General features: G+C 49.6%; 1 protein-coding gene across 3 annotated transcripts; it reads left to right on the top strand.

Moving 5' to 3' along the window:
• Positions 1-460: 460 nt before the first annotated feature.
• On the top strand, positions 461-8,309 carry SERPINE1 (serpin family E member 1). Of its 3 annotated transcripts, none has more exons than XM_060123654.1 (9): positions 461-597; positions 1,238-1,509; positions 2,154-2,387; positions 2,922-3,116; positions 3,729-3,927; positions 5,383-5,483; positions 5,601-5,687; positions 6,222-6,305; positions 6,638-8,309. In XM_060123654.1, exons 2-9 carry the CDS (start codon positions 1,239-1,241, stop codon positions 6,673-6,675), a joined length of 1,209 nt encoding a protein of 402 aa, XP_059979637.1. In that variant the 5' UTR covers positions 461-597; position 1,238; the 3' UTR covers positions 6,676-8,309. The 3 variants fall into 3 exon arrangements, with proteins under 3 accessions (XP_059979637.1, XP_059979638.1, XP_059979639.1); XM_060123655.1 differs by having other exon boundaries at positions 462-597; positions 961-1,509; XM_060123656.1 differs by lacking the exon at positions 5,601-5,687 and having other exon boundaries at positions 467-1,509; positions 6,271-6,305; positions 6,638-6,664.
• Positions 8,310-16,154: the final 7,845 nt, after the last annotated feature.

Below are 16,154 nucleotides of genomic sequence, written 5' to 3'. Positions count from 1 at the left end.
CAGTTTGGCCAGTGCATGGAGCTGGTGGACAAAAGTCTGCAGGATCTTTAGTTTCTTTGATAACTCTGCAGCGATCTGTTTCTCCAAAGGAAAAGGAGGAAGTGTAAATCATTTCCCTACACTGAGCACTGGGGAAAGTAAGCCCTGGGTGCCAGGGGTCAAGCTGGCATAACATCCCGAGGCAGAGGGCAGCAGAATCAAGGGAGGCCCTGGGGTCAAGGCAGCCAGGATTTGCTCAATTGTTCCAAGCCCTCTCTGACATGTACACACACAGGGCAGCACGCACACACACACAGATGCCTCAGCAAGTCCCACAGAGGGAGGTGCTGAGGGGGCCCGGCTGCTGTTCAGACAGACTTCCAGAGCCAGAAAGTGGGCGGGGCCGGGCCATGAGTTAATCTACTTCCGGCCCACATCTGGTATAAAGGGAAGCAGCAGCCTCCAGAGGAGCACAGCCGCATCTGGCTGAAAGACCAAGAGCGCTGTCCAAAGAGCCACACCCCCTCCCCAGCAGAGGAGTAGCCACCGCCGTCAACACCCGAAGCCCCAGCAGCAGCAGGACAAACTGCCAGTCACAAGGCACCTTGAGAATTTCAGGTAAGAGTAAAAGCAAACTCTCTCCATCTCCGGACCTCGGGCTAAGGCAGGGAGCACCCCTCTGCAGACGAGCCCCAGTGCTCCTCTTTCTTTCCCCGGAGACCTGCAGCCCTGAGTTGACCCTGTCATATCAGTGATCACAGGAGAGCGGGGAAGATGGGCAGGACCCCCCAACAATCCCACCACCCAGAAGCAAGGGCCTCACTCCTCTTGGACCCTCTGCATGGAGACATTCCCCCTTCCCAGCGCAGGAAAGGGGTTTTTCATGCCTGCTAATGAATGAAGCCATGGTTGTGAAAGCATCTCAAGAGAATTAAAAAGCATCGTGTAAATCACAGATGTTATTATAATTTCACCTTGCAGCCTCCTGGAAGGGAAAGGAGATCTCTTGGAGGGTGGAGCCAGCGGGTCCCAAGATTCCCGCAGGTGAAAACACACTTAAGACTCCCTGGGGCTGAGACAGAGGGGAAAAGACTCAGGATCTGAACCCATCACGGTTTCTGTCTTGCCCTCCTGTTCACGTATCATCTGCTAGCGGCAAACGTGGGGAGCCTGGCCGCGGCTGGGGTCCCATCACCCCTCCCCACTCACCATCCTTCCGGAACTCTTCCCTCATCGGATCTTTTTCCACTGGCTCTAGGATGCCGATGTCTCCTGTCTTCGCCTGCCTCGCGCTGGGCGTGGCCCTCATCTTTGGTGAAGGGTCTGCCTCCTACCATCACCAGTCTCCGGCGGCCCACCTCGCCGCAGACTTTGGAGTGAAAGTGTTTCAGCAGGTGGTGCAGGCCTCCAAGGACCTCAACGTGGTTTTCTCACCCTATGGGGTAGCCTCAGTCATGGCCATGTTACAGCTGACCACAGGAGGAGAAACGCAGCAGCAGATCCAAGAGGCGATGCAATTCAAGATTGATGGTGAGAGATGGGGCAGAGTGGGAGGCGGGCATTCACGTGGTCTTCCCAGGACAGGGGTGTAACCGACCAGAGGCAGAGGAAGGGCTGACCCCAGCTTAGCTGAGCCAACTCCTGTCCTCCCATGCCACAGGGATGGACCACTGCATCTTCTTCTCACCACACCCAATGTCACTTGGTTCTTGGACAGTCACAAGGTGTACAGGCCAGTGGATCTGGTATAAAACAGCCCTGCCTCACCACTCATACACTGTGTGACCTTAACCCCTCCGAACCTCAGTGTCCTCATCTGCAAAATGGGGACAATAAAAGTATCGACCACATGGGGCTGTTGTGAGGGTCAACTAGAATGATGCATGTGAAGCGCCTGATAGCTATTGTTATTATTAAAAGAAAAAATTAGGGTTTATAACTTAAAAACAGACAAAAATATTCCAAGCCAAAGATAAGGGTTAGGACCTAAGATTTTTGAAGAAAAGAGGGAGATGCAGGAAAGATTAAGGTTTGGAATGAAATCTCCATCCAGAGACCTCTGGGGGAGCAGAAGAGTCCTGTGCATGTGGGCAGGGTTAGGGGAAGTTAGCTCCACTGGGAGCCCTGGGTTTGAGATGACCTTAATGTGTCCTTTCCTCCCCGCTTTGGCCCAGAGAAGGGCATGGCCCCTGCCCTCCATCAACTGTACAAGGAGCTCATGGGGCCATGGAATAAGGATGAGATCAGCACGGCTGATGCCATCTTTGTGCAGCGGGATCTGAAGCTGGTCCAGGGTTTCATGCCCCACTTCTTCAGGCTGTTCCAGACCACAGTCAAGCAGGTGGACTTCTCAGAGACAGAGAGAGCCAGGTTCATCGTCAACGACTGGGTGAAAAGACACACAAAAGGTGAGCAGGCAGGGAAAGGAGGCCAGTCCCCAGGGCCTGCAGAGAAAAGGGATTCAAATCCTAAGTGTCCTAACCTCTCCCTTCCAGCATCTTCTGCTCTGTAGACAGGTCAAGTGCTTTAAGAATCAAAGCATCATGTTTTTCCATAATTAGGCTTTCCCCGTGAACCAACTCTAAAGTCATCCCTAAAAAGTATTGCGAGGTGTTATAAGAACAGTTATAACCATGACAAGGGGCACACACAACCCGTCAAGACTGCAGCTTAGGGAGCAAAGTAAGGGAAGACATATTTCCAGGTCTGATCCTGGACAGGATCCCAAGACCACGAAAGTGTGGTGAGCTGGAAGGCTTTCTGAGACTCTTAGGAAGATGAAAGGGGTTGAAAGCAACTAGATAGGGTCACTAAACCTTACCCAGTCTGTCTTCTGACGGAATCCCTTCTGACACACATCCATTGGAGGACTGGGCGCCAAAGAGGACCATCTAAAAGGATTTAAAAATGCCTAGCCTCCTGATCGCCTCGATTTCCCACAGGCATGATCAGCGACCTACTTGGCGAAGGGGCTGTGGACCAGCTGACACGCCTGGTACTGGTAAACGCCCTCTACTTCAACGGCCAGTGGAAGATGCCTTTTCTAGAGTCGAGCACCCACCACCGCCTCTTCCACAAGTCCGATGGCAGCACTGTCTCTGTGCCCATGATGGCTCAGACCAACAAGTTCAACTACAGTAAGTGCAGGACCCTCCCTTCCCCAAGTCCCACAGTGACTGCACCTCATCCCTGGGGGGCATCCCCTCTAAGGGAGGAGAAACCCTAGAATACACCCCAGCTGTGACAAAGACTCCCCAGGTAGGAGACACTGGGATTATCAGAGCAGCAGGAAGTAGCTTTTACCTTGTGCAAGATGAAGCTGAAATCCAGAAATTCCCTCAGGCCCATAGTTGACCACTTTGACCCCATCTCTCATCTTCATGTGGTTCTAGTGTGATAACCTGGGGTTCACAAATCCTTCTGGGGAAGAGTGATGTGAAAGTTGAGATTAAGGAGGTGGGGATTGGAATGAATTAGTAGCTGGGTACTGGGGAGAAGGCTGTGAAGGTGAAGAAGGCCAACAGGAGACAGAGAACCCAGAAGACACTGTGATTTAGCAGAAGAGAAGGGAAATGGGAATAAAGACATTGAACAGGGGAGTGGTGGGGTGGGGGAGCTGCAAAAGCTAGGATGGAGAGCTGGCTTCCAAAGAGTGGAGGGGACAGGAGGACTAGTTGAAAAGCCACTGCTGGGTTAGAACCAACAAGAACTGGAGCCATTGCCAATGCGCCATCTTGGTGTCTTCACAGCTGAGTTCACCACCCCCGACGGCCATTACTACGACATCCTGGAATTGCCCTACCATGGGAACACTCTCAGCATGTTCATTGCTGCCCCCTATGAAAAAGAGGTGCCTCTCTCTGCCCTCACCAGCATTCTGGATGCCCAGCTCATCAGCCAGTGGAGAGGGAACATGACCACACTGACCCGCCTCCTGGTTCTGCCCAAGTAAGCCACCCTTTGCTCTTGCCACACTTGCCAATGCTCTAGTCCCCTCTGCCTACCCCCTCCCCTCTCCCCTGGTTCCCTGGAAGTGCCACCCCCATGTGGAGTTTCCCAAACGTGACATCTGCAGGGTAGGGACAGGGACATGTGTGGGTGGCTGATGGGAAACACTCCGGCCTGGGTTTGATTAAGATTCCTCTCATCATCCCTCTTCTGCTGGAGGGCAGTTTCTAGACCATGCCCCACATTTACCACCCTCTGAATACCCAGCAAAAGCTAGCCAAAGGAAGAGCCAGAGAGATAGATGATGCAGGGTTGGGGTGGAGGGGAATACATTGATCTACACTCTTTTAGGAATGCCCCTCACTCCCACCCCCTTCTCTTCAAGTTAGCATCTAAACAATGGAGACAAAAGGAATCACTTCCGCAGATTAAACAGCCAGAACCATAGCTTCTAGCTGGCTTCCAATGAAGCAGAGTTTTAAAAATCCTTCTGCAGAAGCAAAGAGGGTGCCGGAGGGTGAGGCTGGATAATTCCAGAATTGTGGGGAAGCTTCCCACCATGCTTACCCCAAATTTCCAGATGCCATAATGCCAGGCTTAGGGAAAGAGGATCATTTAGTTGGTTAGCACGCACTCTCTCTCTCTCTCTCTCTCTCTCAAAAAAAAAAAAAAATAGAGGTAATTAGTTGTGCCCTGATGGGAAGCAGAGCGAGAGCCCCAAAGCCTCGCTGCTGGAGTCCTCCTCAGGCTCAGCTCTCAGAACACAATCTACAGACCGGCTTTTTGTTCAAATATCCTTGCAGAAGAATTTGCCCTGCCCCCTCCCTCCCCAGTCAGACTGAATATAATTGTGCTCAAACTACTGCCTTATTTGAGGAAAGTAATTAGTCATAGGTTCAAGGGGGTGGGGAGATTGCAGGAAAATGTTCATTAGTACTAGAATCTCCCAGCAAGGAGGAGACCTTGCCAACGGATTTGAAAAAACAAGCTTCCCACTTCTACTTTCTTTTTTTTTTTTAATCAATTTATTTATTTATTTATTTTATTTGGCTGTGTTGGGTCTTCGTTGCTGCACGCGGGCTTTCTCTAGTTGCGGCCAGTGGGGGCTACTCTTCGTTGCGGTGCACGGGCTTCTCATTGTGGTGGCTTCTCTTGCTGCGGAGCACGGGCTCTAGGCGCGTGGGCTCAGTAGTTGTGGCTCGCAGGCCCTAGAGCTCAGGCTCAGTAGTTGTGGCACATGGGCTTAGTTGCTCTGTGGTATGTGGGATCTTCCCGGATCAGGGCTCGAACCCATGTCCCCTGCATTGGCAGGCGGATGCTTAACCACTGCACCACCAGGGAAGCCCCCACTTCTACTTTCACATCAGTCCCCATTCTGTTGGTCTGTGGGGACGGAGATACTTGGTGGGGTTAGAGGTGGCCTGAGCTTGAGCTGTGTCCTGCTCCTGTCTGCAGGTTCTCCCTGGAGAGTGAAATTGACCTCAGGAGGCCCCTGGAGAACTTGGGAATGACCGACATGTTTAGGCCAAACCAGGCAGACTTCTCAAGACTTTCAGGTAAGAGGTTTTCCTTTCACTTTCTTCCCCTGGTGGACAGTGGGGTCCCTAAGAGGACTAAGGAGCTTCTCACTGAGAACCAAAGCTGATGTGTTTTGGTATCCACCTCTGTTTCAGATCAAGAGCTTCTGTACGTGTCGCAGGCGCTGCAGAAAGTGAAGATTGAGGTGAATGAGAGCGGCACGGTGGCGTCCTCCTCCACAGGTGAGTCAGCCTCAGGTGAGGTCTGGCAAGTCTCAGCCCCAGGCTTCCAGGAGGGCCCGCAGTCTGGCATCCAGACCCTGGGTGAACCAGGAAGACCCCACTGCCCACGTCAACCCGGTCTCTCCTGGTAGAGCTTCGCTTCCTGTGTGGAGCGCATCACCCCGATCCCACTAGAATACAGGCCTGCTTTCCCCGGCACCCTGCTCCCTCCCCACTGGCTCTGAGGTCCTCTGACTGTGAGGTCCTGGCTTTGCTCTCAGTGGTCAGTCACCTTAGAGGCACTTGCTTCCAATACGCCCTAAAAGGGTTTAGATAAACGTGCCTGCGAGTGACTACCTGAGAGATCTCTACCCAATTCCTGGAGGAAACCAGGCCTCAGAGGACATCCCAACACTTTTAGGGTCCACATCCAGGAATAACTGAGTCTCCTAAAACCCTCCCATCCCAGGGCCACTGTCACTGGATCACCTGTGACCAATCCAGGCTTCCGTGCCCACGTCCCTCCGCTCTAAGACGTGGTCCCTTCTTTTCCAGCCCTTACAGTCTCAGCCCGAATGGCCCCCGAGGAGATCATCATGGACAGACCCTTCCTCTTCGTGGTGCGGCACAACCCCACAGGTGAGCCGGGGGCCTGGGAGACCCCCCACCCCCCCCTGCTGTCCTGGACTCAGGCACTAGTCCGGGCAGGTGTAGACACCCCCACTCCCCCCAAGAGGACTCCAGGCAAGGAATCATAGCTCTGTTCCCCTTCCCCTCCTCGGAGGCAGTGCTCTCTCCAGACGGGGTGCTCAGTCTGTCCCCCAGTCCCAGCTTAGTCACTAGAGCAGCTGTGCCTCCAGGCACTCACTCATCTCCCTGTATCTCAGTTCATCCGTAAACACCCAGCTGGGTGAGCTGTGCTGTTCCCCTTTCCCCCCCCTTCTCATCTCCCATGATTCTTCCGTCCTCAGGAACTGTCCTTTTCATGGGCCAAGTGATGGAACCCTGACCATGGGAAATGCAGCCCTCATCTGGGACGGAACTGGAGATGTCCAAGAAGAAGAAACTCCGGAGCAAAGAATTTTTATTTTAATTCATTTTTCTGGAGAAAGAGAAGATATTTATCTTTTTTTTTTTTTTTTAATGGTAAATCTTTCGAATCTGTCTCTTAGACCTCCGGCTCTCCCAGGAGGGGGAAAGAGGACCTTTGAGTTAAACTCCCCAGCGGAGACCCTGGGAGAGACTTCAGAAGCGCAATGCCCCGAAGGTCTCCCAACAAGACTGCAGAACTCCCAGGATCATTTGCGCGGCTGCTTCAGCCCATCGCTCTGCCCGTTCGGGTCTTCGGACCTGGATCCCCCTGAGGCCCTGGCAGGAGGCGCCGCAAGGCTTACAGGAAGGAGCTTTTGTGTGTTTGCTAGAAATAATTTGTGTTCCGGTCACGTTGCCGTCACTCTTGCACTGTCTGCCGCTGCTGAGAAAGCTGGCTGCAGGCCAAAGAAGGCCAATGGGAGAAACACCCTTTCATGTCAAGGTCCGTCCTCCCCCAGCTCAGAGGCACGAGACCCACCCAGGCCTGGCTGCTCCCTCCCCAGAAACAGCGTGCATATATTATTTTGGAGTGTAGGTGACTTGTTTACTCAGAGAAGCAGCTTCCTGCTTCCCACAAACTTTATGTTGCAGAAATAGAGGGAGAGAGATGAGATTTATGCCTCGTTCTTGGCGCCAATATCCTGGTGGGGAGGGTGGGATGCCAGGGGTGTCCTTGAGCATTTATCACATCCTTGTCCTTGTGTGCTTGTGAGAGAGAAAGGACTATGGAGAAAACCTATTATTTAAACTTGTTCATAGTGTTCCTTTGTGGTCTGTGTCATTGCACCTCAGGAGTGGCCACTTTCCTGTCATTCCCCTCCTGGCAGCGGGAGCGATAGGGCCCACACTGCCACCTGGTGGCTGCCCGAATCCCATCGCTCCTCTCCTGGCCTTTCCACTCCGTGGAGCAGGACCCCTGCCAGGACTGTCCAACTTCAGCCCACGTTAGGGACCAAAAGGATGTGGTGGGTGAAGGCAGACAGAGCTGTTGTTTCAAAATTTTCCAATATACTTAGGAGCAGGAGTGCAAGGGGCTACACGACCTAGCAGGACAGAACTTTCCCCAATTACATGGTGACTCACAGCCGCATTGGTGACTCACTTCAGTGTGTCATTTCCGGCTGCTGTGTGTGAGCTGTGGACACGTGAGAGAGAGAGAGAGAGAGACAGAGAGAGAGAATGAGAGAGACAGCAAGAAGCTCGGGCTCAATTACCCCCGTTAGATAATCTTTCTGAAAGCCAACTAGCTGGTGGGTAAGGCAAGAAGACCAATGTATTGAAGAATTGCACGTAGGCGTCGAATGAATGTAACCTAACAGAACCCTAATCATCCCACTGCGCCCCTCAGTGAAAAATCTTCGTTCTTTGTGTGTTTTTGTTCTTTTTTCATGATGCACTGGACAATGAGAGCCACACACAGTACCCTCAAGGATACCCAAACGTGGGGTCCAACGTTCCTGAAAGTGTGGTGAATTCTATGCTTTTTCACTTTTGATATAGAAGCAGCTAAAAAATGTTTTTTTTAAATAATAAAAATACTCCAAAATCGTCCCTGGCCTTGACTTTCCATGTTTCACACGGTACAAAATCCAAACCCTGTCAGTTCACAGACCTCTCGGGTGAAAGGGATCTTTATGAAACACACGCCCACAAGCTCAAGGCTCACTGTCCCGTCATGGGTGAATCCACAGGGCTGGTCACCGGGCTCTGCAAGAAGACCCCCTGGGATACACTGTGCAGGACATGATTCTCCCTTTGGGCATCATCCTCAAAAAGGAAAGAGGGTTCCCCGAACACCTGCCACCTGCCCAGACACACCTGCTCACTGCCCCTGTCACTTCCCATCTCTGTTCATGCCATTTCCTTCCCCACCAAATGTCCCCACCCTCCCCCATGCCTACCCCACTCCCCATTTCTCAAAACCCAGACCAGATCCATTTCCCCCACCATGGATAGCCATGGATCCAGTCGACATCATCGGTCTCTGCTTGGCATGGACCCGTCTTTCTTTCTCCTGGTGTGTAACAGCGCGTGCATGTGTGTATGCTCTTTGAGTTGCATGTTATCCTCCCCACCCCCATTGACACAGCAGGTTCCTTGAGAACAAGGCTCTTTTGTTACACAGATTCTTTTTTTTAACATCTTTATTGGAGTACAATTGCTTTACATGGTGTGTTAGTTTCTGCTGTATAACAAAGTGAATCAGCTATACCTATACATATATCATCCCCATATCCCCTCCGTCTTGCGTCTCCCTCCCACCCTCCCTATCCCACCCCTCTAGGTGGTCACAAAGCACCAAGCTGATCTCCCTGTGTTATGCGGCTGCTTCCCACTAGCTATCTATTTTACATTTGGTAGTATATATATGTCCATGCCACTCTCTCACTTCGTCCCAGCTTACCCTTCCCCCCTCCCCGTGTCCTCAAGTCCATTTTCTATGTCTGCATCTTTATTCCTGTCCTGCCCCTAGGTTACATAGATTCTTTTTTTTTTTCGGTTGCGTTGGGTCTTTGTTGCTGCACACAGGCTTTCTCTAGTTGTGGCGAGCGGGGTCTGCTCTTTGTTGCAGTGCGCAGGCTTCTCATTGCAGTGGCTTCTCTTGTTGCGGAGCACAGGTTCTAGGTGCACAGGCTCAGTAATTGTGGCTCGTGGGCTCTAGAGCGCAGGCTCAGTAGTTGTGGCACATGGGCTTAGTCGCTCCGCGGCATGTGGGATCTTCCCAGACCAGGGCTCGAACCTGTGTCCCCTGCATTGGCAGACAGATTCTTAACCACTGTGCCACGAGGGAAGCCCCTACATAGATTCTTAATACCCTCCTTAAAATGTTATCCTGAACAGTCCTTTATTGTCTTTTTCCAGTATCTTGAAGGCTTTTGCCAGAGGACATACTTCCCCCAATTATTTTCCATTCGTATATTCAAAAATAATTTTTAAATGGAAAAAATGCCAAGAACTAGTTGTCAAAATTGCATGCTATCCAGCTCCAGAGCCCTGAAGATGGGATTGATAGACCCAGTCCCCCCCCGTAAACCTAGATCATGTCTTAATAGGAACTAATTATTGTCCAGAGGCTCTTGATCAAAACATTGTCTGATAGTTAAGTGGTAGTGAGTTCTCCATCACTGGAAGTGTTCAAGCACAGCCAGGATGACCACTTGGTGGGGATGAGTCAGCAGTCAGGGTAGAGGTGATTTTTTTAAACGACAAGGAACACCTGCTCATACTAAGACATTCAAACTGTTTGAAAGGGTAAAAGTGGATCACTGACTGACATTTTGGTTGTTTCATGGCTTTTAAAAAAAATGTCATTGTTGTTACCAACAATGCTGAGACGGACATCCTTGCACATTTATCCCAGTGCGCACATGCTCGTATATGCATAAGATAACTTCTTAGCAATGGGACTAAGTATCTTTTAAGAATCTCCTAATCTCGCAAGAATGTGATTATGTTGGTGACACCAACATTTTCAAATGGTACAAAACAATCAAAGGTGATCCTCTTGCCTGGTAAGAATCCTACGTTTTCTGAAGCTTAAAAAAGCCTTCACAACTTTCCTGAATAACCCCACTGCCATGAATAAAGATAGATTTTTAGACCTTGAACTGAAAGAAGCCTCAATTATAATTTTCCCTAATATTATGTTAGACTTCTTTGGAGCAAATTTTGATTATAATGTTTTGGAGAGTAAATCTAGAAACGGTCTCCATTCACTGACTCCCTCCTCAGTCATTCAACACGTACTAAGGCCTTCTCACTGCCCTTCCGCTCCTGTATCCCTCTCAAGGGTCAGTCCAGGGGCATTCCTGGGGCCTCCAACACAATGCACTAGGATGTTCCAAGGAGATGTGGTTGTTACACCTCCTCCTCATGGTTTCCTCTCTTTACATTCAGGATTTCTTGTCTCCCACGAGGCTGATGTAGTAAGAGGCCCCCGAGTGCCATCAAGCCTGGAAGGAAGACCTTCCTCTCCCCTTAGGAAGCCAGTGGGAGCAAGGGCAAGACCCAGAGGAACGAGGCCTAGAATGAGTAGCTCCCCAAAGCTACTCTCAGCTTTAGAGAGAGATGCTCTCCTTTAACCTCAATGACTTCTCCGTCTTTCCTTTCCTATTCTCACTGTGCAACTGGCAAGCCTTGAAGGACTAAGATATGGTTGTAGAACTACAGGGAAAAAGGCCAGCGAGTCCACTTTGCCTCTTCCTAGTCTTACAGCCCAGCTCGTACACCCCAGCCCGTACACAAAAACTAGATGTAGCCTGAGCCAGTTCACAAGACACTTCTATGCTGAGGTTTATGGCCAAAACTTCAGCTGGGGCTAAAGGATTCCTCTTCCTGCAGGAATACTTCCTTCCTCTCATACAGATCCCGCTTCAGGCTCATAAAGGCTCATGAAGGCCAAGAATTTAGGACACCAGGATCCAGATTTATCTTTTGTCCTCCTTATACCCTGAAAAGATGACCAATGCCAGGCACTGGGCTAGTTGTTGAGGAGCTACCCATCTGTGACAGATTTGCTTAGAGACCAAAAGAGCCTCCTTTTTGCACAAGATGCTTCCAAAAGCAGAACACATTAGAGCCTTAATTCTGCAGGATGTAATTCAAACACTGTCCATACATGCTGAGAAGGCTCAGAAGAAAAGAGTTCTTCAGAAGGTCTCTTCGCCACCAAGGGAGTTTGCCCCAGGAAGTGCCCCATTTAACAGTACCTTCTGTTCTTCTCAGATATTTTGAGGACAAAGACGGTGAGGCAGCCTCACAGTGTGAAGCCCACCCAGTCCTCCTTGGCCACTCTTCCTCTGTCTATTTCTAGGGATGAAAATTCCACAAGATCTGCCTGCATCTATCATAATGGCAGATTTCTTGTTCACCTCACCCACTGGAATTATTTATCTGCCCAGGTGTGGGCAATGAGTATGGATTTTGTAAATCCCTCAAGGGTAAAAAGATTCTATCAGAATGAAGCTTGTCAAGGACACACCATCTGTTTTCCAAATCATTTTTTTTTCCCAGGCGGTCCCTCAAGTAAGTTTCATTGTAGTAATCATGGCGTGCACTTCTGTAGAGATGAGGAAGGTAAGACACAGGAAGGTTGAATCATTTGCCCCAGCCATGCCTGTGCTCCTGGCCACTGCACTGTACCGCCCTCTCTGTGGCATTTGGGAACACAGATCTCCCTGAACACAGAGGAGGGCTCAGACTCATTCAGGAGCAAAGGTGCTGCCCTCACGGGCCCGTCACCAGGGCATCCTGTGTGCACACCTGTGCCTTACCAGCTGGAACACCAGCGTCCTGAATGTAGCCTTTTCTCCCCTGGCCACCAGAGGTCGCTTTGGCGCCAGTGGAGAGCTTCTGAAGCAAAGCAGCTATGGCTTCAACCGAAACCTTGCCAAGTCTGAACTCCAATTTAACAAGTTTTTCTTTAAGCGTGTAACTGTATACTGGGGGCGGTGAAGCACTTTTAAAACAGAGTAAGTGAGTGACTTCCCTGGCGGTCCAGTGGTTATTAAGACTCTGCAGAGGGAGCGGGTTCCATCTCTGGTCAGGGAACTAAGATCCCTCATGCTCAGCGCAGGCCAAAAAAACAACAATCATGTAAGTGATCGATGTTTCTTACTCTCAAGTACAGGCATACCTCGGAGATACACTTACTTTATAAATACTTTATTGCTAAAAAATGCTGACCATCATCTGAGCCAGTAATTGTAATCTTCTGCTGGTGGAGGGTCCTGTCTTTTTTTTTTTTTTTTTTTGAGGGTCCTGTCTTGATGCATGGCTGCTGACTGATAAGGGTCATGGTTGCTGAAGGTTGCGACGGCTGTGTCAATTTCTTAAAATAAGACAACAGTGATTGACTGCATTGATTGATTCTTCCTTTCACAAACAATTTCTCTGTAGCCTGCAATGCTGTGTGATAGCATTTTACCCAGAGTAGAACTTCTTTCAAAATCGGAGTCAATTCCCTCAAATCCTGCCGCTGCTTTATCAACTAAGTTTATGTCATACTCTCATTCCTTTCCTGTCATTTCAATGGTCTTCACAGCATCTTCACCAGGAGTAGATCCCATCTCAAGAAACCGCTTTCTTTGCTCATCCAGAAGAAACAACTCCTCACCATGAAAGTTTTATTGCAAGATGGCAGCAGTTCAGTCACATCTTCAGGCTCCACTTCTAATTCTAGTTTTCTTGCCATTTCTACCACATCTGCAGTTACCACAGTGGTAACAAAGATCACTGATCACAGGTCACCATAACAAAGATAATAATCATGAAAAAGTTTGAAATATTGCAAGCATTACCAAAATGTGACACAGAGGCATGAAGTGAACAAATGCTGTTGGAAAAATGGCGCCAGAAGACTTGCTCAGTGCAGGGTTGCTACAGTACAAACCTTCAATTTGTAAAATACTCAGTATCTGAGAAGCACAGTAAAGCAGAGCGCAGTTAAATGAGGTCTGCCAGCATCTGCGGAGAATACTCACCAAAAAGCTGAAATGTTACGGGAATCACTGCAAAAATGGTTGAAAGAAATATTCTAGAAATGACCACTGGAGTGTAAAGGGTCATCAGGACCGGCTGCTTTGTTCCATCTTAAAGGATGAATAAGGTGGATTTGGGTCTGTGGGGAGCGAATGGCAGCGCATTCCAGAAAACAATATGAACAAAATCACAAAGGAAAAATAATAGCAAGGCAGGTTCCAGGGACGTGCCTGAGAATGAACTCCCAAGTCATCAAGTTGGTTTTCAGACTGCTGCCTCCCTCCTCTGATAACCCAGCCCGTCTCCCCTTTTTCCATACGCTCTCCTGGTCTATCAGGCAGGTCTGACCTACGTCCCTTGAATAAGCCATGCTTTTTGTGATCCTTCATGTCCCAGGCTGATAGTCTGCAAACTTAGGAAAAGGTGGCGATGTTGACCACAATGGGAAACCAAGAAATGGGATGGTTTCAGGGGAAGGCGGAAGGAAGTTACTCATTTGGGGCAAGTGAAGTTTGAGATGACAATGAAATTTTCAAGTGGAGGATCCGGTGTACCTTTCTTCAACAACACTTGGGTACCTGCTGTGTGCTGGGCACTGTGCTAGGCACAGGAGAAACAACAAAGGAAGGCAGTCTATCCTCTAGCAGGAATAATAGATATTAAATATGTACTATTATATAGAAAATTAGAATTTAGCATATTTGGGGTGAGAGGTAAGATTTAAATATCTCGATTAGGTAACCACGTATACCAATCATAATTGAAGCCAATCAACAAGCACTGTGCTAGGTGCTGTAAAGAAATAAAACATGAGTAAGACACTGTCCCAAGAGGAGCTTACAACTCACATGTTTCATCAACAGACAGTGTGGCATGATTACCTAGTTTACCAGTCAGAGTCCTTTGTTACCAGGAACTGAAACCAACTCTGGCTAAATGAAGCAGAAAAGGAAACTGGGGAGCTCAGGGAATTGCCAGGAGGGCCAGAGAACCAGCAGGAGGTCTCACACTAGAGACAGAGCCCCAAATTACAAATCACCAGGTACCCCCACCCTACCTATTACTGGTACGGGACACTGCCATTGGCGCCACTCCACCTGCGCCCTAGGTTTTGTCCTCTGACCCTCTGCCAGAGTCTTACCTATCCTCGTCACCCCATCCCCCCTCATTCCTTCCTGGACCAAAGTCCAGGTGAGAGTAAAGACTGGCCGAATCCAGCAGACATGCCCATGCTGTGGGCACAAAGAGGGCTGCCAAAGGGAATATCTGGGAAATTCAAATGCTACACTGGGAGGCTGCTCTACCTCCCCTTAGACTCGTAAGGTGGGGATTCTGAAACCCTAGGAAGGGGGTTTAGAGCCAGGGAAGTGAAAAAAAATGGCAAACATCTACCACAGAAAGTATTCAGGACCCTTAGGAATAGCATATGATAAGGTACCAACTGCTTAGTTAAAAACAAGAAGTTAAAAAAAAAAACCCAGAGATGAGTGCAAATGACATCATCAGGGAACAATGAGTACTTAAAGAATACACCAAAAATGGTGGCGGGGGCTTCCCCGGTGGCGCAGTGGTTGGGAATCCGCCTGCCGATGCAGAGGACACGGGTTCAAGCACTGGTCCGGGCGGATCCCGCATGCTGCGGAGCAGCTGGGCCCGTGCGCCACAGCTGCTGAGCCTGCACTCTGGAGCCCGCGAGCCACAACTACTGAGCCTGCGTGCTGCGGCTGCTGGAGCCCGTGCTTGACAACGGGAGAGGCCACCAAATGAGAAGCCCGCCCACCGCCGCGAGGGGTAGCGCCGGCTCGCTGCGCTAGAGAGGGCCCGCGCGCAGCAACGAAGACCCAATGCAGCCAAAAATAAATAAGTAAATAATAAATTTTAAAAAAAAGGTGGCAGGGAGCATCATCACAAGAGAGAGAAACACAGATCATAGACTCAGAAATGAAAGGCTTTGAGGCCACGTGGATCACCCTTCCACCCACCGCAGGAACCACCGCTCCAACCAGATGAGGGAAGAGGGAAGGCTTGGGGAGATGTCAGCATGGGCTTCGCAGGATAACAATAAAAACACCATCCATACTAATGAGGGAGATTCTCACCTATTCTATTTTTCCATTTATACAAATGGCACCACTAATTCTCCAGACTCATCTTTGATTCTTCTTCCTTCTCTACTTAGATGAGTTCTAAATTCAGGTGATTGGCCCATTACAGGTATCTCTCCGATTTGTCCCTCTCCATTTCATTTTTGTGCCTAGATTCCCAAAACTGCCTCCTAGATGATCTTCCAGCCTTCCATTTGTCCTTTCAAATCATCCCCCATATTACTGTAAGATTAACTTTTTCAAAGCTGTTTTCACCAAGTTATTCAGCAGCTCAGACAACTACAATGACTCCCAACTGCCCACTGCGTCAAATCCGAACTCATGTGCAGACACAAGCTCATTGGACCCACTAACTCATAGATTCTCTACGTGTATCATTCACTAACCACAAAGAGATAAATGAGGTCCATCATCTTCTAGTTAGTTTAAACCACTTGAGTCTATGATTCTACGTGAGCAAAACCCCTATTTCTCACAATTCTCTCATGAATCTTATCTTCTCTGCAGCTAGGCATGGCATGTTGAGACAAGGAATTCTAGAAAGTGTCATCTTTCCAAGGCGTGTAGGAGTTTACATCTCTAGATCTTCTACACTTCCTCGGGCTGTTGCCTAGATCTCTGCTTTACATCTTTTTTTTTTTTTTTTTTTTTTTTTTTGCGGTACGCGGGCCTCTCACTGCTGTGGCCTCTCCCGTTGCGGAGCACAGGCTCCGGACGCGCAGGCTCAGCGGCCATGGCTCACGGGCCCAGCTGCTCCGCGGCATGTGGGATCCTCCCGGACCGGGGCACGAACCCGTGTCCCCTGCATCGG

This window comes from Lagenorhynchus albirostris, chromosome 15 (genome assembly GCF_949774975.1).
Source record: "Lagenorhynchus albirostris chromosome 15, mLagAlb1.1, whole genome shotgun sequence".
In the NCBI taxonomy this organism is placed as follows: domain Eukaryota; kingdom Metazoa; phylum Chordata; class Mammalia; order Artiodactyla; family Delphinidae; genus Lagenorhynchus; species Lagenorhynchus albirostris.
Note: the sequence above shows the minus strand (reverse complement) of the source record. Positions and strands in the feature narration are given on the sequence as shown.